This window comes from Carettochelys insculpta, chromosome 12, assembly GCF_033958435.1.
Source record: "Carettochelys insculpta isolate YL-2023 chromosome 12, ASM3395843v1, whole genome shotgun sequence".
NCBI classification, from domain to species: Eukaryota; Metazoa; Chordata; order Testudines; family Carettochelyidae; genus Carettochelys; species Carettochelys insculpta.
Genome location: NC_134148.1, coordinates 12,812,100 through 12,835,536, shown reverse-complemented (window position 1 = coordinate 12,835,536; position 23,437 = coordinate 12,812,100). Strand labels below are relative to the sequence as shown.

At 43.5% G+C, this 23,437-nt stretch overlaps 1 protein-coding gene across 2 annotated transcripts in view; it reads right to left on the bottom strand.

Moving 5' to 3' along the window:
* ANXA2 (annexin A2) overlaps positions 1 to 23,437 on the bottom strand; it is a 55,725-nt gene that overhangs the window by 12,838 nt on the left and 19,450 nt on the right. For both annotated transcript variants that reach the window (XM_075006878.1, XM_075006879.1), the window contains exons 4-6: positions 14,343 to 14,437; positions 9,515 to 9,628; positions 400 to 490 (exon numbers count right to left, since the gene is read on the bottom strand). In XM_075006878.1, coding sequence (XP_074862979.1) covers positions 400 to 490; positions 9,515 to 9,628; positions 14,343 to 14,437 — 300 coding nt within the window. The remainder of the gene's footprint in view (positions 1 to 399; positions 491 to 9,514; positions 9,629 to 14,342; positions 14,438 to 23,437) is intronic.

Here is a 23,437-nt window from a genome sequence, read left to right as displayed (position 1 = left end):
GAGTCTGTTCTGGTCTGGCTATGGTCTGAAGAAGTGGGTCTGTCCCACGAAAGCTCACCTAATAAACTATTTTGCTAGTCTTTAAAGTGCTACTTGACTGCTTTTTGTTTTGATAGTGTATAGACTAGCACGGCTTACCCTCTGTTATAATTCTGACTTACACATGGTATTTATAGCAGGCAGCATGTCCAAGTCATATTCAATTACACTGAAAACTTGGTCAGTTATGCCCACACAAACACCTCTGTTGGTTGTATCTGACCACAACACTAGGGAGAAGGAAAACCTCCAGGAGTGTCAGTGGTTGAAAATGGCTTCCCAATTGTCCCGTCACTCATCCAAAAGGAGGAAATGGGAGGGCCTAAGACCACTGTGTCAAAAACACTCCCGCACACTTACTTTCCTTGTAGACTTTGTTAATTTCACAAAGCTCCTGGTTTGTCCTGGAACAGATGATCTCAATGAGAGTATCTTCATCAGTCCCCAAACCCTGAAAAACAGGTTAAGTTTTCTTTAGACATGGTTCTGAAACACGTGGTACACACTATGGTAGCACTCCCTTCTCTCTCCTCAGTCTTAGGGCACACTCCCACCCCCAGCAGACAGACCAGTGTTAATTAATTAAGCTGCTGACATTTTTGCCCATAGTACTGACCCTCCTGCTGATGGCTGAGCCTCCTTCTCATTAACTAGTTTGCTACCAGGTTAGTGGCACAGCACTGAGCTCAGTGCAGAAATGACTGCTAGCCAATGTTTCGGTTGGGACAAGCCAGCTTTTCCCTATTAAAATCTTCAGCTGTCAAGCTGAACATGCATGGTAAAAATCTCCCTTGACAACAAACCATCACAAAAGGGAAAACGGAAGGGATTTGTCACAGTGCATGGGAGGCCAGTACCAAATTTAACTCTACCTTTCATAAAATCACACACTGGAACTTTACCTGCTTTCACATGTACAGTCAAACCACTGGAGTCTAGCAAGTGGAGTACAGAAGTCTTCTCTGCCCGTTAGTGACTAGCTGTTCAACCTTTGGGAAATAAATCACTCAGCAGCTTCATGCTTCAGTTTACCTCACCAGTAAAATGGGGCTAATGCTATTTAGCCGCACCTTGGGCTGTCATGAAGCTAATTCATACTTTTTAAAGGACTTTAAAAAAAAAACATAGATGAGATGTGTTTAAGTCCCAAATATTATTCTAATAACCTTGAAATACAATTAATATCAGTGGCAAACCACCAGCCAGGAGTATTTCAATGTTGCTTTGACTGTCTCAAAATTTTGAGGAGTAAAGGCACTTTGAAGTTGCCTTGGCACTTTGAAGTACTGGCGGGTGAGCCGCGGCTACACATGAGCCGGCACTTCGAAGTTTAACACTTCAAAGTTGTCGCAGGGGAGAATTAGCTTAATGAAATGCTGCATATGCAGCGCAGTACTTCATTAATAATCTCCCAACACCCTACTTACCATCCTCCTTTGAAGAAGGGAGCTAGTGTAGACATGGCCTATTTGTATTTGTTTCACTTTGCATCAGAAATCAACAGGCCCTGCTGAAAGTAACATACTCTCTTATTTCACGCCCTTGATCTAGCAAAGTGAAATAACAGGTCGAATATAAAGTCTCATCTCTACTTAGCTTTGTTTAACTAAAAAACAAACTAGTATTTTATATCCACAAGGGAATGTTATGCCTCTTGCATATTCTTTAGCTATTCTACAAGAGCAGAAGTCAATACTGGAGCCCAAACTTCAGAGGGAGTTGGCAGTATTATCACCCATGTTAATACTAAGGAATAAAAGTGTCTTTAGCATGGTAGACTAAATATTCAGATTAATACATACAAGCTGGATGTGTTGAAAAGACATGATAAAATATCAGAGGGGTAGCCGTGTTAGTCTGGATCTGTAACAGAAATGAAGGATCCTGTGGCACCTTATAGACTAACAGTAAAGTTTTGAGCATGAGCTTTCGTGAGCAAAGACTCACTTCATCAGATGCTGGTCATGGAAATCTGCAGGGCCAGGTATAAATAAGCCAGAGCAAGGTTAGCTCAGTCAGGAAGGATGAGGCTTACTACCAGCAGTTGATCTGGAGGTGTGAACACCAAGGGAGGGGAAGCTGCTTTTGTATTTAGCCAGCCATTCACAGTCTTTGTTTAAGCCTGAGCTGAGGGTGTCGAATTTGCAGATGAATTGTAGCTCAGCAATTTCTCTTTGGAGTCTGGTCTTGAAATTTTTTTGTTGTAGGATAGCTACTTTTAAGTCTGCTACTGTGTGGCCCGGGAGATTGAAGTGCTCTCCTACGGGTTTTTGTATACTGCCATTTCTGATATCTGATTTGTGTGCGTTTACTCTTTTACGTAGAGACTGTCCAGTTTGTCCGATGTATATGGCAGAGGGGCATTGCTGGCACATGATGGCATAAATTATATTGGTAGATGTGCAGCTGAATGAACCCACGATGGTGTGGCTGATCTAGTTAGGTGCTGTAATGGTGGTGCTGGTGTAGATATGTGGGCAGAGCTGGCAACGAGGTTTGTTGCATGGATGGGTCCCTGAGTTAGAGTGACTGTGGTGCGGTGTATAGTTGCTGGTTAGGATTTGCTTCAGGTTGGCAGGTTATCTGTGGGCAAGGACTGGTCTGCCTCCCAAGGCCTGTGAAAGTGGGGGATCATTGTCCAGGATGGGTTGTAAATCCCTGATGATGCGCTGTAGAGGTTTTAGCTGAGGACTGTAGGTGATGGCTAGTGGTGTTCTGTTGGTTTCTCTCTTGGGCTTGTCCTGTAGTAAGAGGCTTCGTGGCACACGTCTGACTCTGTTGATCTGTTTTTTCACTTCCTCAGGTGGGTATTGCAGTTTGAAGAATGCTTGGTAGAGATCCTGTAGGTGTTTGTCTCTCTCAGAGGGGTTGGAGCAAATGCGGTTATATCTTAGTGCTTGGCTGTAGACAATGGACCGTGTGGTGTGTCTAGGATGGAAGCTGGAGGCATGAAGGTAGGCGTCGCGGTCAGTGGGTTTACGGTACAGGGTGGTACTGATGGCCACACTGACTGCTACGCCTAACTTCATGCACAAAGATATAACCGCATTTGCTCCAACCCCTCCGAGAGAGACAAACACCTGCAGGATCTCTACCAAGCATTCTTCAAACTGCAATACCCACCTGAGGAAGTGAAAAAACAGATCAACAGAGCCAGACATGTGCCACGAAGCCTCTTACTACAGGACAAGCCCAAGAGAGAAACCAACAGAACACCACTAGCCATCACCTACAGTCCTCAGCTAAAACCTCTACAGCGCATCATCAGGGATTTACAACCCATCCTGGACAATGATCCCTCACTTTCACAGGCCTTGGGAGGCGGACCAGTCCTTGCCCACAGACAACCTGCCAACCTGAAGCAAATCCTAACCAGCAACTATACACCGCACCACAGTCACTCTAACTCAGGGACCCATCCATGCAACAAACCTCGTTGCCAGCTCTGCCCACATATCTATACCAGCAACACCATTAAAGCACCTAACCGGATCAGCCACACCAACGTGGGTTCATTCAGCTGCACATCTACCAATATAATTTATGCCATCATGTGCCAGCAACGCCCCTCTGCCATATACATCGGACAAACTGGACAGTCTCTACGTAAAAGAATAAATGCACACAAATCAGATAGCAGATATGGTAATACACAAAAACCCGTAGGAGAGCACTTCAATCTCCCGGGCCACACAGTAGCAGACTTAAAAGTAGCTATCCTACAACAAAAAAATTTCAAGACCAGACGCCAAAGAGAAATTGCTGAGCTACAATTCATCTGCAAATTCGACACCCTCAGCTCAGGCTTAAACAAAGACTGTGAATGGCTGGCTAAATACAAAAGCAGCTTCCCCTTCCTTGGTGTTCACACCTCCAGATCAACTGCTGGCAGTAAGCCTTATCCTTCCTGACTGAGCTAACCTTGCTCTGGCTTATTTATACCTGGCCCTGCAGATTTCCATGACCAGCATCTGATGAAGTGAGTCTTTGCTCACGAAAGCTCATGCTCAAAACTTTACTGTTAGTCTATAAGGTGCCACAGGACCCTTCGTTGCTCTTATGATAAAATATGTATTTCATACCTTGGTCTATGATCAAAGTGAAGATGTAATCATCAGGTTTCTCTATTACTTGCCCTTCTGTAGAGTTACAGTAAAAACCAAATGCCACAGCACTACTTTGAATGACAATTGCTTAAAATGGAAATCAATGATTGGTGTTAATACAATAAGAATATTACTAACCCCTCTGTGAAGGTGACAGCTGATAGACTCTATGGGAGTACAGATGCTCCAAAACACTATAGTTCAATCAATATGCTCCTATCCTTAAGCTACTGGTCAATTGCTTATTTCAAATGTTTATTATGAAAGAGAACCGGAGCTATTTTATGAGCCCATTTCTTTTCCTGGCAGGGTCTTAAGTGCCTCATTAACTCTCAGGTATTTGGAAAGCTGAAAACACCCATCTCCTAAAGCCCTAGCTCTATCACGGAAAAACATGAGACTAGAAAGACAGAACTTATGCAGGTTACTTTTCTCATATAGGGTAGAAACAATATTCAAATCTGCTTTATGATAAAAGTAAAAGGTAAAAGAGAAGCCTTCCATGAAACGTACAAACAGCTTTACTGTATTAAAATATCACTTTAGGGTCTGATCCTGAAAATTTACTACCAGGTAAGGAAACCTTAAGCCCTTGCAAATACATACTGCTACAGGACTTCAGTGTGACTACCCAAGATAGCTTTTATGTCTAGCCATGACTCCTATAAATTGGGTACCTGTTCTAGCATTTGGGGGATGCTGCTTCCAACATCAAAAAATTAAAACAAACTCAACAAGAAAGAGTCCAATCAAATCTTGATGCCAAACACACCCTATGGAGGAGTCACGCAAGTTGTCAGCCATTGAATTGTGTGTTTAAGCCAACCATTATCACAGGTTGTCAGTTATCTGATAGAATCCTTCTATTATGTCTACTAGGCAGAACAGAGCAGAATTTTGCCAATTTTCTGGTAATATTGGGCACAATCCCAAGAACATAACAGCTGCCACGTTGTCATACCCCTGACCCGTTTAGCACAATATCCTGTCTCTGTCAATGCACTCCATTGTGAAAACTGACCATTTATTCCTACTCGTCCTTTCTCATCTTTTAACCGGCTTCTGATCCATAAGATGACCTTCCCTGTTATCCCAGGACTAATTAGTTTCTTGAAGAGCCTTTAGTGAGGGACCTTATGAAAGGCTTTCTGAAAACCCAAGTATATTATATTTATAGGACCATCCTTGTCCACATTTTCTGACACTCTCACAGAATTGTAGTAAATTGGTAAGGCTTGAATTTCCTGTACCAAAGCTATGTTGACTCTTTCCCAACAAAATGTGTTCATCTCTGTGTCCAATCATTGTGTTTGTTGCTATAGTTTCTACCAATCTGCCCAGTACAAAAGGTAGACTCACCAACCAGGTAACTGCCAGGATCATCCCTGGAATCATTTTTAAAAAAACTCCCTGGAATCGTTTTAAAAAAAAACTCAGCATTATATTACCTATCATCTAGCATAGAAGTGAAGAGTCAGTAGCTCTTCAACTTTGTATTAGAATTCCTGCAGAACACTTCAGAGAATACCACTAGGTGAGTTATTACTGATAGTTTTAGAACACATTGCTAAACTGGTCTACAGTAAGCCCTTGATTTAACAGACTAATGGGGAAGGGGTGTCTGCAATTCCCAAAAGTCCATTAAACCTGAGGGTTTACTGTAGTGCCCACCCACCCCCACCAGGCTTCCCCAGTCCCAGTGGTCACCTCCACCCTAAAAAAAAGCCTGCCGTTCACCAGAGCCTCCACTGCTGGACCACACTTGTTGACCGGGACCCTATTGGCATGGCTGAAGCTGCCTGGCAGGAGCGGCCTTGCCACTCATGGATGAAGGCACCTGGCTGGGGGATCCGTCATGCACTCTGACCACAGGGGTGGAGCGGGTACATGAGCGCCAGCCTGCCCATGTGCGTACCCCACCCCTGGTGAGAGGAACACGCGGTGGCTCTGGTGGAGGAGGTGGTGGCTCGTCCAGGCCGTGGCACCGTAACACTCTTAACTTTTTTTGTTGTTGTATTTTTTTGTTTTTGGGGGGTGGGGCATAATGTTACGGACTGCAGCAGACCTCGGGAACAAAATGGGGGGGCGTGTTCCACTGTCCCTGCAGTCTGCTAAATAATGGTCTGTGAAACCAAGGGTTTACTGTACATATCAGTGAGAGAGAGTACTTCAGGACTGTCACCCCCAAAAGACAGCACCAATGGGATATCTCCTTCACATCTTCCACAGCGAAGCCTTATGCAAAGAATTGATTTGGCTTCTATGCAATGGCCTTGTCTTTCTAGGGTAGCCCTTTCACACCTGGTCACCTAGTGACTTCCTTCTGAGGAACTTAAAAAAAGGCTTACTGTTCTTTTCTGCTTCTTTAGCAAGATGTCTCCTCACATTCCTTCTTGGCTAGTCTTATTTTATGGTTTACCCTTAATCTGACTCCGTGTGTGCATTTTCCATTTATTCAAACTAAGATATGACTTCCACGAGTTTGCCCTTTGACCTCTAACAGCCTCCTTTATTTTGCTGTTTAGCCCCAGTGGCAGGATTTTAATCCTCTTCCTGACTTTTGTTAGTAGGGGCCTACATCTAGTCTAAGACACGCACAAGAGTTGGAGATCACCTGCCTATGGGTCAAAACCCCAGGAACAGGCATCTCACATCACATTACTTTACATCTAAACTAAGGGTTAAATTATGAAGAAACTCATCATTCTGTAAGTGCTGCTTTAATAAGAGGAAAAAGAATAACACCAAACAATCCACAATAAGGCTCACAATATAACTGGAACAGGAAACACCTCACTAGGTTGGCTCTAATGAAAATTTAGGAGGAGTAGAGATTAAGAACAAAAATATTTAGTAAAGTTTTTGTTTTGCTTTCAGATGTACTGATGTTCATAGAAAGATCTTTTTTAAAAGTAATGGAACTGTGATCAATATAATACTGCAGTGAACATAAAACTAACTCAGAAGCAGTCTTTCTCTGGGGTAGAACAAACTGTAAACACTAAATATTGTTCAAAAACGTAGGCCATAAATGCCTCTTTGCTTTGTTTGTGACTTTACATTGTTGTAAACTATTTGCATGGTCTAAACCTGGAAACAGTTAGGCCCAGATACCTACACAGTATATGGCTTATTTTAGAAAGGGTTATCAGTCAGACCCCTAACACAAATACTGTGCAATGTGCTTCTGAATCTGAATCTAGAAGAGTTTTAACTTGATAGTTTCACAGTTCACTGGTTACAACAGTGTCAGTTTTAATTAAATCCCATGTGGGTTTTTTTCCCGTTTTGACATATTGAGGGTCTTCCAAGGTCCCAGTACAGAAATAACTCCATGATTTTTGGTCCAAAATAAGGGTTAATCCCCATAACTGCTCTGACCCTCTCTCTTTTTGTGGTAATTTCTCTCTATGCTAATCACTGGAGGAGCCTTATGTATTTGATTTCTCCATAAATATTACTAGTGAATTTAGTGATAACGATTAAATTAATCAGTAATTTTTGTGGGGATTTTTTTCCCATCTAAGATTCTCCTTGGATGTAGCTTTATTAAGCAAACTTCAGATGCAAGAAACTAGTGAGTCAGGACGGACTAAAGTACTTACATGAACGGCAGCATTTAACAACCACAACTAAAAACTAAGAGCAGACAGAGGATATCAGGGTTTGGATCAGTGGAAGAGGGGGGTATAGGAGCTGTTCTCTGTCACCATTTGGAAGGATGACAACTGCCCAATGTCACAAGTAATGGTTCCAGTGAGAGCTTCACAGCCTGGTCCTCTGGATACCAATACAGTAGTGGGACAGTAACTGTCCATAATTACCGACATATAAACAGTCAGAAGACTGACAAGGGTTTGCATGATCTGGAACAACATACAGGATGTGTCTGTTTCAGCCAGCAGAGGGCAGCATTTCACTGGCCAAAAGAACCAACTTTAACTATGATTTATTAAATGGTTTTGTACCTTTCCTATGAGCTAGGATGTCTGCAACTAGTTTAGTTTCTTGCTGCCAATTTCAATATAAACGGTTCACACAAATACTTCTTTTTAAATTAACGTTAAAAAATTTAACAACCCCCCCCCCCATAATGTAAAAAATGTAGGTGAGAAGGTGGATGAGGGAGTGTCTTCTATTGGACTAAAACAAGAAGTCCTGTGGCACCTTAGAGACTAACAGATATTTTGGAGCATAAGCTTTCGTGGGCAATGACCCGCTTTGTCATTTGACAAAGCGGGTCATTGCCCACGAAAGCTTATGCTCCAAAATATCTGTTAGTTTATAAGGTGCCACAGGACCTCTTGTTGTTTTTGAAGATACAGACTGACTCGGCCACCTCTCTGATACTTCTACTGGACACACTCTCTCTCTCTCTCTCTCTATCTCTCGGTGAGAGACAAGCTTTTGAGCCACACAAAGCTCTTTCTCAGGTGTTGGAAAGGAACTCCGAGCAAGATAATGGGCCACGCTATCTTGAATGGTCCCTAACAATACGTGGTAACTGTTTATGCTAAACTCTCTGTTCCCCCTTGCACTTTGCTGTGACGCTGAGAGTTCCTTTCCCAGACTTGAAGAAGAGCTCTGTGCAGCTCCAAAGCTTGTCCCTCTCACCAACAGAAGTTCCCAGTTAACATTGTCTCACCCACCTTGTCTTCTAATCTCCAGGGACTGATGTGGCTACAACAGGGCTGCACAGAAAACTGTAAGGGACATTTAGAAATATAAAACCCAAAACAGGAGTTGTTTTGTAGGATTTTAAAAGCAAATTATGGCACGGGTAGGTGTTCACAGTTTTGCATGTGCATGAAGCTAGAATTAGTTTTCAAAGTCATCCTTTCATAGTCTCCTAGGGAAATCCACCTCATGTGCTTCCTTTTCTTCAGAGTCCAGAGCAGGAAAGGACTAGGTATGAGTCACTCTTTCACAATCAGAGATGTGACCCAGTAATTGTTGATAATTCCTGTGATAGAACAGAAATCTTCAGCTCCAGCTAACAATTCTGCTGTGTTGTTTTAATATTATCAACACTTTTTTGTAATGCAAAAATACTACCAGCATATTAGTTTGCTTTTCAAATGATCTTATATAGGTTTCTGTTTAAAGCAGATGATCAATTATGTCCTTAGCCTCATGTTAATATTTCCAAGCTGTTTGTAAAAAATAAATGACAAAAATCGAAATTTTGGCCCAATTTACGTCTTGCCCAAGGACTTAACCAGTGGGTACTGGTCTGGAGAGCCTAACACTGCACCCTTGAAAACTGCAGCATTTAAAAATACCTGGCCGTTTTTAAAAATCACGGCCTCCGTGGCCATGCAATGGATGACATCAGACATGGAGTTCCTTTAATTTCAGTGCTCATTTACCTTCATGGCACCTTTCAGTTCAGAAGCATCATACTGAGCTGGTGTCTTCAACAGGCCCAAAATCACTGCCTCCAGGTGACCTGACAAAGCTGACTTCAGTGCTGCAGAAAGATCCTTTAAAAAAAAAAAAAGTGGGGGGTTAAAATGATTAAAGCTCATGCTTGACCTCCAGACAATTCTGCCTTCAGTGATTGTGCTCTCCCAAGACTGCCACTGTTTTTTCTGGAGAGTGGACAAAGAAGGTAGGGTCCTTCTCCAGCAAAATCTAGAGAGGAAAAATGCAGCAAGTAGAGTTTCCTTCACCCCTTTAAAGGAAATTATCCATCTGCTTTCAGCCCAAGTCTCCAACCCTCACTGTCATAGAGAAAAATAAATAGAGGTAAATGTGTCCATTTCATAAGATGTGTTGACATTCCAGGAGCTAAGTTTATAGTTCACATTATCTTATGGGTTTCAAGTTTTACTTCAATGACATAGACTAGTTGCTCTGCCCTGCAGTTAAAAAACCATCAAATATTTACCATCAGTTTTGGATCCAAACTCAGTCAATAACCTCCTTAAATGGAACATCTCAAAAGGCCACAATTGGGTTCACTGCAGCTGTTAGTGGTCTCATTTGAACAAGTTTTGGTAAAAAGAGAACAATAAGAAAAGTCGCTACGACCTCCACCAAGTTGTGAAGAAGCTCAGCTCAGGTCACTTCCAGGTGTGCTGACTTGTCTTATAACAGAACCCATTACACCAAATCACTTAAAACACACTCTCGTGCTTAAGTGTAATTCTGCCCCAGTGCAGCTGGCCCCTTAAAGAAAACGGCCAAGCATCCGCTGTGACTTGAGATGGATCTAGTGACAATAAAAGCCAGTAAGTGTCTCAGTGGAGATGGAAAGAGCTACATGAAACTATCTGGGGCACAACGTGAGAGGCAAAGGCTCTGGGCCCCACAGCCTGCTTTGGTCATGCAAGCTCTTTTGTTTCAGTGTAAGTTTGTGAGTTTTATGTTTGGAGACTAAAACTGAGCCCTGAAGGACTGGCCTGAGCAGACTTTGGTAGTAGCAATAATCTGTCCTGGGCTGGGGCAGACAGACCAGATGTCCTACACTCTGCAAGCTGACCAGTAAGAGAATGTTCTTTCCCCTTCAGTCTGACAAATATGTAATGCCACAAGCCGCACTTGAGGTGTACCAGCCCATTTGTGCGTGCATGCAAATAGTCCTTGCAGACTTCTGATTAACCCATGCGGACAATATACTCCTCTCTAATCAAGTCCAGTATCGTATGGTCGATTCCACTTAACTTTGTGTGAAGTTCAATCTTTGCACATGGATGTGAAGATTAAAAAGCACACACACCAGTGCAATTGGATTAAACAAAAGAGTTGAACTCAAATGAGTTTGGAAGCAATAGTTTCTGTCCTTGTTCCATCTGCTTTCCAGCTTTGGGCTTGGCAGTACGGTACTGGCAAGCACAGGAGAAGGCACCACTTGTAGAGGGCTCTAACTTCCCCACTGCTGGTGCACTCGAAAAGGCACCTATTTTGTGTTGACGGAATCCTGTTCCAAACAGGATTACATTTATGCAAATGAGGTGCCTCTTACAGCGCACCACAGTGCGCTTAGAAAACATCCTTGCAGTTTGCTTTGGTGCACCAAGTAAACAGGTACTTAAGTTTCCTTTAAACAAATTTCTGGTTGGGTGTTGGAAGCAACAAGGCAGACAAATGTTGGTGTAACACTGACTCACACACATCAGCTTGCCGACAGGGAGCAGAGTTCATTTTGTTTTATGGCACTTCTCTCAAAAAGAGAGCATGTAAACATCTTACAGCCCTATTACTACAGAGCGTCAGTCAAGTGCAAGGAGGGCACAACCCAGCACAAGCCGCCATTACCAGTGTATGTGGTTGTGAGGACCACTAGACACCCAAAACAGTGGGAACTATTTCTGTCGGGCAATGGGCTAGATAACCTCCTGAGGTCTCTTCCAACTCTAATCTCCTATGAGTCTAAGTGAAGCTCCCCCATCTGATGTACACAGACATATCAATAATGTTCTTACAGTAAGGCTGTTTCTACACTCACCCCTTCCAGTCGAAAATGGCATGGTAATGAGATAATTCGAAGCAGGCTAATGAGGTGCTAACGTGCATATTCAGCACCTCATTTGCATAATGGCAGCCACACAAATTTTGAAGCGTCTAACTTTGAATTGCAGATTGACAGCGTAGATGGGGGCAGCTTCGAAATAAGCGCCCCACTTTGACATTCCCTTACTCCAATCTAGTTCTGTGGGAGTAAGGGAATGTCGAAGTGGGGTGCTTATTTCAAAGCTGCCCCCATCTACACTGTCAATCTGCATTTCGAAGTCTGCACTTCAAAATTCACACAGCCATCATTATGCTAATGCTAATGAGGTGCTGAATATGCACATTAGTGCCTCATTAGCCTGCTTGGAACTGCATTGGTACCATGCCACCTCCAATGGGAGGGGGGCGAGTGTAGAAGCTGCCAGTGTGACCCCTTATCTCAGGGGGCTTCATTCAATGCCACATCTCCTGACCAGTTGAGCTCAGGAAAACAGAGTGTTTAGCTCACATGAGAATCTGGTGTGAAAGTCCCTTTCCAGCAAAAACTATGTATTATGCATGCTGTAGGAGCCAGTTTAAAGAGTTTACCTTACTAGAGTCCCATCTAATTGTTTATCATAGAGCCTGTCGAACAGGACAAGCGTTCATTCACCAGAGTCAAAGGTAGATCAGTACAGCTCTTATCTGAGGTAAAAGGCTAATGGTAGGACAGAGAATTACCTTCTTATTTTTAACTGCAGCCATGGGATTGTAGGAAGGTGGGAGTAAATTCTGCTAACAACAGCCTAATCCCTACATATGCAGCAGGGATTCCTTCCTGTCAGTCAAAGCCAGAAGTGAATCAAAAGAGAAACACTGGGGAGCAAACACTTGCCAAGCCACTCATTATTAAATTTCACACTTATAATCAGCAACATGTTCCAACTGGAAATTAGACCATGGAAACACAATCCCAAATGGAGTTACAATGGGCAGAGGCTGGCTAGAAGTTTGCAGAGTTCTGTGCACAAATTTACATAGCAGCCTTTGATAACTCTCCTAACACATCTAGAAAGGGAAGATCTAGCAGCTGCGTGGGTGAGGGATGCGGGTTCTCAAGAAAAAGATGGGTCAAACAGAGCTTGGGTTTCCATGAATGGGAAGGGAGATGGGATCATGAGACACGCCCGTTAAACAAAGATCCGTATGACTAACGGACGTTTCACGTGTCTCCGCTATAAGCAGTAAGACACATCATGCATAATGTACCAACTCCACCTTCAGCAGGACTTTGATTGAGCAATATAAGCAGTCTCCAAGGAAATCCACAAGAGAATGCCTCTAGAGAGCACTGAGTCAGACAGGATGCATCAATGCAAGTGCTTTTTCCTGCTCTCAGAAAACTTACTCATTTGTTTTTACAGTTGCCTAGGGAAGTCTGTTCTCTTAGTTTCAATTGTTTCCACAAGCCACTTTACCTTTGGCACCTATATAATCCCATATTTTAACTGGTATCTTTAGCAGACATTTAGGTTGGGATAAGGGTGAGAGTCAACATCTGCATAAAAATTCTGAAGCTCATCTTCATGATTTTAGAACTTTGGCATATTTTTAACAAAATTTCAATCTTACTATTCATGGTTCATCTTATAACACAGCTATCATGATGCCCTTGAACAAGCTGGGGGATACACTCAGATGGTGTGGGGATGTGGTGGGGGGGCGGGGGGAAAGAAGGAAGCTGTATACACCCATCTTGCACATACTCGCTAGAGTCTGTGGCTACCTACATCAGGAATATATAAAAATTTGTGAATTTCACAAATGTGACACTGGCTTTGTATTTGATTTCATCTGAGATTCCAAGGCTTGCATTTTGTGTCTGACAAATCAGAAAAAGATAGTCATCATAACCCCAATCAGAATTAATGTATATTTTTCCATCTTTTATGTGGGCATAACACTTCAATTAGAGTAAGATTTTAAAATTTGCTTGAGAGAATCTCACTCAGCTCCTCACAAACACAGCTCATATTACAGACAACTATACATATTTTATAAGCTCCTTTTCATCATCAGCCCAGTGCACAGGCTAGGCTTGTCAGGGTAACATCTGGTGATAATTTAGTCCATGAGCTGATTTTGTTCAGTACCTGCACAATCCACTGCTAGCAGTAGTCACTTAGACAGACTTTGTGAATGAATGAAAGCTGGAAGAGTTTTCTTCCATGAAGCTGCAGACATATCATTCCCTTAGGTCTGCTCCCTTTCACTGGCTCCCAGAAGGTCAGGCATCATTCGATGTAAATAGCTTTTCACATGCTCAAGTACAAATGCTGCTCCATATACAATGGACAGGGCTCTGAATAGAAGAGATTGTTATGGGTTGCTGCTAAAACCATAGGTTTGTTGTCTGGAGGTGCGACAAACCCCCTCTCCAAGTGATTTCAGGCACACATGTGCATGTTTGGCAGACCTGAAAGTCTGACGGCAGGGGCAGAGCTTTTACTTTCAGTGGTGGCCTCATGACTTTGGAGGTGTGGTAGCATAACCCATCAGCAGCATTCCTGGTACGCTCGAATAACTCAGGGACAAGGCATCCACTGTTACTTGCTATTGTGCAAGAGACCTGGGTCCAAACTCAGTCATGGCAAAAAGCAAGTGGAGCCCCCAGTGAAATCAATTACAGACTGATCACTTTCAGCCTACCCAGCAAGGGGAAGATTATTAACGATCACAAACCAGTTCTGCTGCTCACCGTACCTTTTTAGTTCTCCTCTGATAGGCAAAGGCGATGTCCTGCCTCTGTTCATTGCTGCGGTTTGTCAAAATGTTGATGATGGTGATCTCATCCACACCTACAATGACACAAGGCAAAGAATTACTAAAAAATCCCCTCTTAATTATTAAAACAGTATAACTGGCTAGAAGTGCAGGGTATGCCACAACCATTACCAACAACGTCCTGCCTCATGATAAGTGCAGCCAGAGATAGCACCACTTTTCAAAACAAGTGCAAATCCCTCTGTGCACGGAAAGGTGCATGCACTAATGGCACGTGCCCATGTGAACAAACAGCCCTGGAATGCAGAGGTGGCATGCTACTTCTAACTCCAGACAGAGTGTGTCTCACTCAATTTCCAGCTACGAAAGACGCCTGAGAGTAATTCCTGTAAAAGTGATGTGAAATGCAATTCATTACAACTTGCTCCCATAGTTTCGAATCGGCAATTTCAATCAGCAGTAATTTCTCCAGTTCACCACTGGGCACACGACTAACATTCCAAACGCAGCCATCAGAAGAAAGTCCACCACCTTTCCTTTCCACAGCAGCACCCAGGCTCAGAAGGCTCAGGGTCTGGCGGGCTACACTGCAATGTAAACCCAGGTCCAAGCTCGTGCCCAAGCCTAACCCCCTCTTCTACATACACACAAATCACACTAATCCATGGGAGACGGAGGGCCAGCGTCCAAGTCAAGCTGGGATGCATAGTGCAAGCCCTATTGCTCTGCAGTGTAGCTGGGGAAGGCCCCAGAGCCCTGTCTCAAGACCATGCCCAAAAGTCTCCCCTCTCTTAAACAGCAGGACCACAGCCCCAGCCCTACCAGCAGGAGTCAGCTGGCACAGTGTGTAATTGCAATGTAGAAGTGTTCTGCAAATTGGCCAGCAGCATCCCCAAGGCTGCTTTTCTTTGTGCTCTAGATAGACAAGTTTTCCCACACTTCACCACAAACAAAGGGAGAGAGCAGCCGCATTTGGGGAAAGCACTAGGAAGTCTGGGGTGTGGATGGCTGGACTGGAGTCTGCATGATGCAGACAAGATGCTGAAGCCCCAGGCTGAGACCCAGGATTCAAAAATTCTTATCCTGGGATTACAAATGAGTAGAAATATTCAAACCCTAGGTAAACATATGGGTCTGCTAAATAACAAGCAGTCCTGCAGAACCTTAAAAACTAACATATTTATTAGGTAATGAGCTTTTGTGGGTAACAGCCACTTCCTCAGAAAGCTGCTTGTTATTTGTGAATCTACAGACTCTTACGACTAACCCTGTCAATGTATGGATCTACTAAATTCTGCTAACCTGGATTTACACACACACACACACACACACACACACACACACGTCCTAGGAGATGTAGGCTGAGGGTTTGGCCTAGAATTATCCAGTCTACCTTTCTTAGCAGCTGAGCTACAAAACAGTGATGTTTTTGTAACATCTGAAGTAAAGGTTTCCTGATCACTGTGTATAAAATGCAGAAGAGAATTTGGATTCATTGCAAGAGTGACGCTACACACCCAGGGCTGGAGTCGCTGCCTTCCAACAGAACCTAAATTGGAGGCACCTGGCTTGGTGAGTCAACATTCCGCACTCTGCTAGTGCGCCCACAGTACAAGCATGAGGTATGATCTTCTGAAGGAGTTTTCACCCCTCTGCCTTGCAAACAGACTTGCTTATATATCCCAGTCCAAGGTCCGATGGAATTACTTGCCACAGTTCTCTTGGACTTGAATGGGCATTGTATCAGGTCCATAGCCCTTCCCTTAAATACCAGAAAAGAGTAGGAAAGCTGAACTGCAGTTAACCCCATTCACCAGGGGGCTAGGAAGCATTCCCGCACCTAACATACCTTGTCAATCAATACAACTGTAATAACTAATTATTAATGTATTCACCAGATGTCTTGGGGCTGATATTAACTCTGAAAATTCACACTAACAGACAAAAAAATCAGTATTTACATTCTAGCAATTATGCACTAACTTTGCCCCAACTAATTTTTTGCGGATCTGTTTGTGTAAAGAGAAAGGTGTCTGCACATGTGGTGGCCCAAACTCTACAGAACAAAAGGAGCAATTGTTTTTTAAAAAATTAGCAAAAAACGTTATCAGGAACGAAAAAGAGACATGCTATTGTTCACAACAAGTACCGGAGCTGCCAGGGAACAAGGGGTTAAAGAGAGTTGTATGAAGAGGAGTTGGGGCAGCCACACTTTTGATGCTGAGTGGATCTGAACTAATCTGTAGAGGTCAGTTTAGTTCAAGGCATTCTCATCCAATATGGTAGGCGGTCAAATTTTCATAAGGGTAAGCCTGGGGTAAGGCTATATGGCTGTTTAAGAGATGCACTTGTTTTCTGTTCAGAATCTTGCTGCTTTAATTTAATTTTCACACTTCACCCACCTTTAATAAAAACAACTAGTTTATAGAGGAGCAATAATACCTACCCCAGCCCTTATTAAATTGCACAAAGCAGGAAATGTTTACCAATCTGCCCCCAAATTGCCAACACCCATTTAATTGTGCCCCTACTATTACAAGTCATCTGAAAATTAGCCCCTAGATAAACTGTCCATTTAGATCAGAGGTACAGCAGAGCTGTCTGGACTTGTCACTCAAGGACATAAGCAGAGTGGCACAGTTGTGGGAAATAGCTAGATACAGTAGGATCTCACCATTCCCAAGTGCCACATTGGCAAATTCAATTATTTGCAAGTGACCTTGCTTCCCTGGGACCCCGGGGCCAGGAGCGCCAGCAGCTGCCATGGCTTCCCCAGGGCTCCAGGCTCAGAGCTTCTGCAGCCACTGCTTCCCCGGGACAGGGAGCACCCATGCTGCTGCTTCCCAGGGCTTTGAACCCCTCCCCCACCATTCACGAAAATCAACATTCAGGGGGTTCTGAATCCAGAACCTAGCAAATGTTAAGACCCTACTGCACCAAATTCTTCCAACTAGAAAATAGCAGCATCATATGTACAGGGCCAGACAGTCAAAAAGGTGCTCCTGGTGTTAAGTTCTAACACTATGCTACAGTTTTCATTTGACTGAGTTCCATTAGCTGATTACTCCTTCCGAGTCACGGATGTAACGAGGCCTTTTGTAGCTTTAGTCTCCAATGCAGAAGCTAGGACTTAGAAGAGGCAAAGCTACACAGAGAGAATAAAATTTTAAAACCCAAGTGTCTGAAATTGGGACATAGTTCTGTATGCGAACACTCAGATTGAGGTTTTTAAGTCATGGCTAGGATGACTTAGTAGGGGTTGATCCTGCTTTAGGCAGGGAGCTGGACTAGATGACCTCCTGAGGTCCCTTCCAGCCCTAGGATTCTATGTAGCTACATGCAAAGCACACCCAGTCTCTGGAAATTCTTGCTGGTAGTAAAAAACATTTCTGAAGTTCCTTCTGAATTACCGACCCAGTAAATACCACTGAGATAAATCATCTGACACACGGGGAAAGCCTGAGAAAATAAAATTATACAATTGCAGCCATCTACAAATAAGACAATGAAATCTCTGCAAGTCAAAACTAAAAGGACACTTTCCTTACCTTGGCTCTTCTCCTGCTTCTATTGTTTTACTTTTTTAAAATTACACTGAAAAAACCCTACAGGGTTCCTTGGGAATCCTGCACCTCGCTTGTTTCCTCATAGCAGTGCTGTAACTTAGTAACACTACAAGGTGCTTGCTGACCCATGGACCACAACTCCCTTATCTTTGCAAAATTATTGTTTCCTCTCACTTCAAGATTCAAAGGGAGTCAGACTGTTGTGAAAAACAGGTAGTATGGGAGAGTTCCCAAACTCTGCACACTATTCCATTCATTTCCAGTTGAAGTATGACAAAGATAGGGCCCTCCCTGCTTAACTCTCAGCTCTGACTTCTGCTGTCCCATCACCCTATTCCCTAGGCTCTCTGCTCTGAGGCAGTAGGAGATGCCCTGCAGAAGGAAGGCTGCCTTTTCATTTCTGATTCCTTGAAGTCAACAAGCTCCATGAAGTGTCCACATGGGAAGTTCATGATGTGTCAGCTCCCACTAGATTAGAATTACGGTTCCAGAATACGTAGGGGAGCTAATAGCTCCAAAAAAGGCTTCTTTACTCACCAGAAGTTAGTCCAATTAAACATTTCTCCCCCCCGCACCACTTTATCTCTGTAATATCCCAGGACTGCCAGGGCTACGACTACCTGGTATAGTTCCAGAAAGCATTGAATTGGTGACTTAAACTGAAGAGTTTCTTGACTGAAAAAGATGCAAACACTGTAATCTACACCCCCAATTACCCTGCTTGGTGCAGTAATTCAAACTGATAAACACTGTGTTTGTTCTGCACTTAACAGGTCCCACAGAAAGGTGATCTGCAGTTCAGCCTTGATTCTATAAAGAAATGCACAAGCTGCATTCCTTACTCACATGGGAAGAAACCCTTGTTTCAATAGGGTTCTGAGGGTATGTCTGAACTACACTGGGATCAATGCTGCAGCGACTGATCCACCCGCAGTTGATTTATTGTGTCTGGCTTCTTAGTCTGGTTCCTCTGGACAGGCTAGGGCTGGTTCGTTTCAGCTCCCAGTCTGACCTTTTGCTTTTAGCCTTTTGCTACAAACCGGCAGTCAGCCTAGCTCCTTCTCTTCTTCCTGACTCCACCTTTTCACCAAAATCCAGTAACTGATACAAATGACACGATGCCAGGCTTGCTAAACCCGGCCAATCATTTTCAGATTCTGTTGTGCACTACGAGCACAGGCAGATAAAAATGAGCTCCCTGGCATTTACTCACACAGGTTTTGTCTACTCCAGAAAAGTGAGAGGCAGTGAAAAGTGTGTTACTTCTGCAAAAAACCCCTCAGCACATTGTAGAAAAAAAATGAGTACTGAGTTACCCACGATTAGCCAATGTATTTTTAAAATGACTATTTCCTAACATAACTCACTGCATCTTTATAGCAAAAGGCCCTCCTCCCCCAACCTCAGCTAGGCCAAGAGTCACTTTCACAGGGCAGCTGCACCATGTGAAAAGGTTAAGTCAATGCCCCTGAACCAGAACAGGTGAGTCCCAGCCACTCAGTTGAAGAGGGACTTGTAGAGGGCTGCTGATGGGCAGCTGGGAGGATGGATGAGACTGGCTCCCCCTCCCCAGGGCACAGCCTGTGGATCTAGTTCTTGTGGTGGGTCCCTGGGCTCTTGTTCCAGAAAAGGAGCAGAATCAAGCAAAGAGGGAGGCTGCAGGGAGGAAGGGTGCTAGGTACCCTGGGGTGGTCTGAGGCGAAGGAGTGAGTTAAAAGACTGCTCTTCAGTTTGTTTGCTAACCTCACTTCAGGATGTAAGCCTGGCAAAAGACTGAGTATCGCCGTACACACTTGGGCCCTGGGGAGAGGCACAGCCTTGTTCATCACACACACACACGTCAGCTTTTGCTAGGCCAGAGATTCACTGCAGCATTCTGCCAGTCTCTAAAGCTGCAGCATCCAATACGTTCGCCATTTGCCACATGTGGTGAACAGGGCAGCGCAGTGTGGCAAAAGGCAGCATTAATGAGCCGCACACCCAGGGTGCCCCTCTGTGCACACCCCCCACCACATGGTGAGACAAGCGCGTGGTGGCAGCAGCAGAGGCAACTCCTCTGGCCCCAGCTGGCTCCAGCCATGGCGCAGCTTCAGCCCAAGGGAGCTCACATGGCATCGTCTCCAGAGAGGTGCAGGCTGCAGTTCGGGGCAGGTCCAGTGAGTAATCTGGGGGGTTGCCTGGCTCGGGGAGGGGGAGCATCTGGTAGGAGGAAAGCAGAGGACATGTGGCAAACCATTAAATTTCTTTTGGACACCCCTGCAAAGCTATTTAACAAAATACAGTTTAAGTCCCGGCCTTTGAAGCTGGGAAAACAAAGTCTTCAAGCATTAGAAAAATGACAGGACAAAATCCACAAATATTCAGGTTACAATTTCCTGTTCACATTCTCTGGGAATGGAAACACAAGTCTATTCATTGCTCTGACATTCCATGGAAAATGCATGCTTGCACTTCAGCCCAGGGAAATATGCCTCTAGCAACTGCTCGGCCAGGATACTGACTCACATTTGCTAACAGGGTGGGGCAGAGGGGCTGATCTCACTTGGCCACTAACTAAACCTCTGGAAATTTGAATTGATGCAGGCTCCCTTCCATCCTGATTAAAAGCAAACTTCTTTTTGCTGAGCATATTTTGCTTGTATATTTCTACTGACAAGTAACAAGCAGTTGATAGCGTCACTTTTGATGTGTTCCATTTTTTCCAGCATGACAACTCCTTCCAGGCTCAGAAAACAGAGACTTAGAATCTTCATCTTGAAAACATTTTTATGACATTTTTCCTTCATACAAGTGGGCTACTTGCTTCTAGTGCCTTCAGTGTCATGGCTTAATCAGCTAGCAAGGAGGCAGTAAAAACATCAGCTGCGTAAATTAACAGTTGTGTTGTGGGGGTGGGGGGAGGTGCTGCTTTAAACAGGGTCACAATCTCTACTCAGCCCAGATATGGACTCATTTTGATAAGTATCTAGGTCTATGCTCTGCAACCGGCATGCGGTGGCACACTGTGCCGCAAACCAGTGCTTAGTGTGCCCCAGAGCTGTGCACCCACGGTGCTGCACATGGTCCCCAGCTCTTGGTAGCAGAAGCGCTTCATGGTGGCAGCAGCTTTAGGGCAGTGGCAGCAGCTCTAGCGAGTCGCAGGCATTGAGTTAGAGTGAGGGGGGACTGGGGGTGCCTGGCTCCAGGGAATGTGGGGAAGGGGATTGGATTAGATGAGAGGTTGGAGGGTGCCTGTCTCTTGGGGCAGGGAGGGGTGTAATGTATAGCAGGTGTGCTGTGAAAAATATAACAAATACTGAAGTGCGCCCTGAGGTGATAAAGGCTGCTGAGCACGGATCTACGTCCCAGAAAAACTTGGATGCCCTCCTAGCAAAAAGTTACAGTGCACTTACGTTATTGCAGGCAGCAGACTTAGTGCATCAGTTTATTTACCATGAGTCTTAGTTTCCCCTTTAATTTTCAAGAACAGCATGGATAGACTAGCAGGGAACTATCTCTCTGTAGTTCTACAAGTAGTCTTTGACTGCAGGACTTTGGCCAGGTGTGGTGTTTTAGTCATATTATTATTGACAGCACCCCTTCAACTTTGAGTACTTTTGGGGGGGAGGCGGGGAAGCACACTAGGTTTTGTACAGCTATCCAGTCTCTGCTTGAATCCCCACCAGCAACAACAGTGTTGAGAAAGGATGATTTTTCCGAGTAACACTATAGAGGAAACAAATGGCCTACCCCATTTGGGGAAATGGAACTCCCAGTAACCACCTTGAATAAACACAGCCATTGCTACCACGGTTACAACTCTCATATAGGCAGGTGGAAATACCAAGTTGGTAACTGTCAGAGGTAGGATGGAGTAGAGAGGACAAACAGAGGTGTCAAGAAAAAGATACTAGAAGCTCAGCCAAGTGGCTTTAAAAACTAGCCACGTACCACGCATACTAACAAAACAAAACATTCAATTTATGTCGTTTCCTAAACAATGGCTATATAAGTGAGTAAATTTTTTGCTTATAGGATGATAAAGGAATACAGAAATAATTAAATTCAAGTTAGCACCACTTTACTTGCAAACTCTCTGCCTCCAGTCTGTTATTTCACAATGATCACAAGACTATACTGGACAAAACAGATGGGAAGGATTATTTTGACTGTATATTTAGGCACCGAAGTATTTGTGTAAATATGTTCAAGGCTCCTTGAGCCATTTTGGCACTACTGGATTTGAAGTGCAAAGTATACTTTTTTGGGGTGGAATGGCTCCTGATTTCAAGTAGGCCACAATTCCACCCATGTTTTGCTTTGCTGTCTGCCTATGAGATAGGCATCACTGTATAATCTCTTTGCTGAAACTATAAATACTGAGCACAAATATCTTTTTAATGCAGCTTTGTTAGATTTTCAGGAGCATCTCCCAGAACATGCTATGCTGGATTTTCATAAATCCCATTTGTCAAAGTAATTTTCCTCTAACCTTTTATTCTCACACGCTAAGAATACCATTAACAGCTACAGGCATGCTAGACTATCCACATACATAATACAATCTTCTGGAAAAATCCATGCATTAGATAACAGTCTCTCCTCTGGTTTCTGGGTATGATTAATGCTGCGAGAGCTTATTCTGTAAGCACTCAAAAAACTGAGACATGTTCATCCAATAATGGAACAGAAACATATCATGTGACTGAAGTAGAGAGTCCATCACACAGTTTGCATTTTAAATGTTGCAATCAACAGCTCACAAGTAAGCCAAAGAACAAGAATTATTCAGCAAAATTATTTTCAGACAGACAACTACTATGCTTAGTTATTAAAGCAAAACAAAAAACCAAGACAAAATGTTTGTTATTAAATTTATTATTAACCCAACTTGTTCTGTATTAGAAGTATGCAGAGGTACAACACATTTTCATTAACAGGTATGTACGTATTGTTATAAATGCACATAATAAGCACACGTTACTAGTTAAAAAGGATGTGGCCCTTCAGTGCAATTATTTATCTATACTGTATTTTATTCCACACTGACTTTCTTCATGTACATCAATGTTTGGATATTTGCATTATCCAATGTAGCACAGACAGCCATGCATCAGCAGGCAGAGAGGCTTGGCCAATTTTATTCAAAAACCTAGTGCCAACATTTTGTTTGCACAGGATAGTATCCCATATGGATTTTCTAACAAAATGAATTATGTAAAAAATAATTAAAACCTGGCCTCTATAATAGGGCATGCTTATTACACAGTTGTACTGGGAATAAGCCAGAGCTACTCAGTTTATGGGCATTTATGCTATCTCAGGGTTGTGTTGCAGTTAATTATGAGCCAGTTTATGTAATCTGGATTCATTATTTTCTACTTTAGACCTTTATTTTCTTCTCCAGAGTTTTAGTCATATACAGGAAATGATCTACAGCTATGCTGTGCGTTCTATGCATGTAATCCTAAACTAGGCAGAGTTAGAGCAACAAACTTGTGCAGCACACAGAGGACATCACCGTGTTCC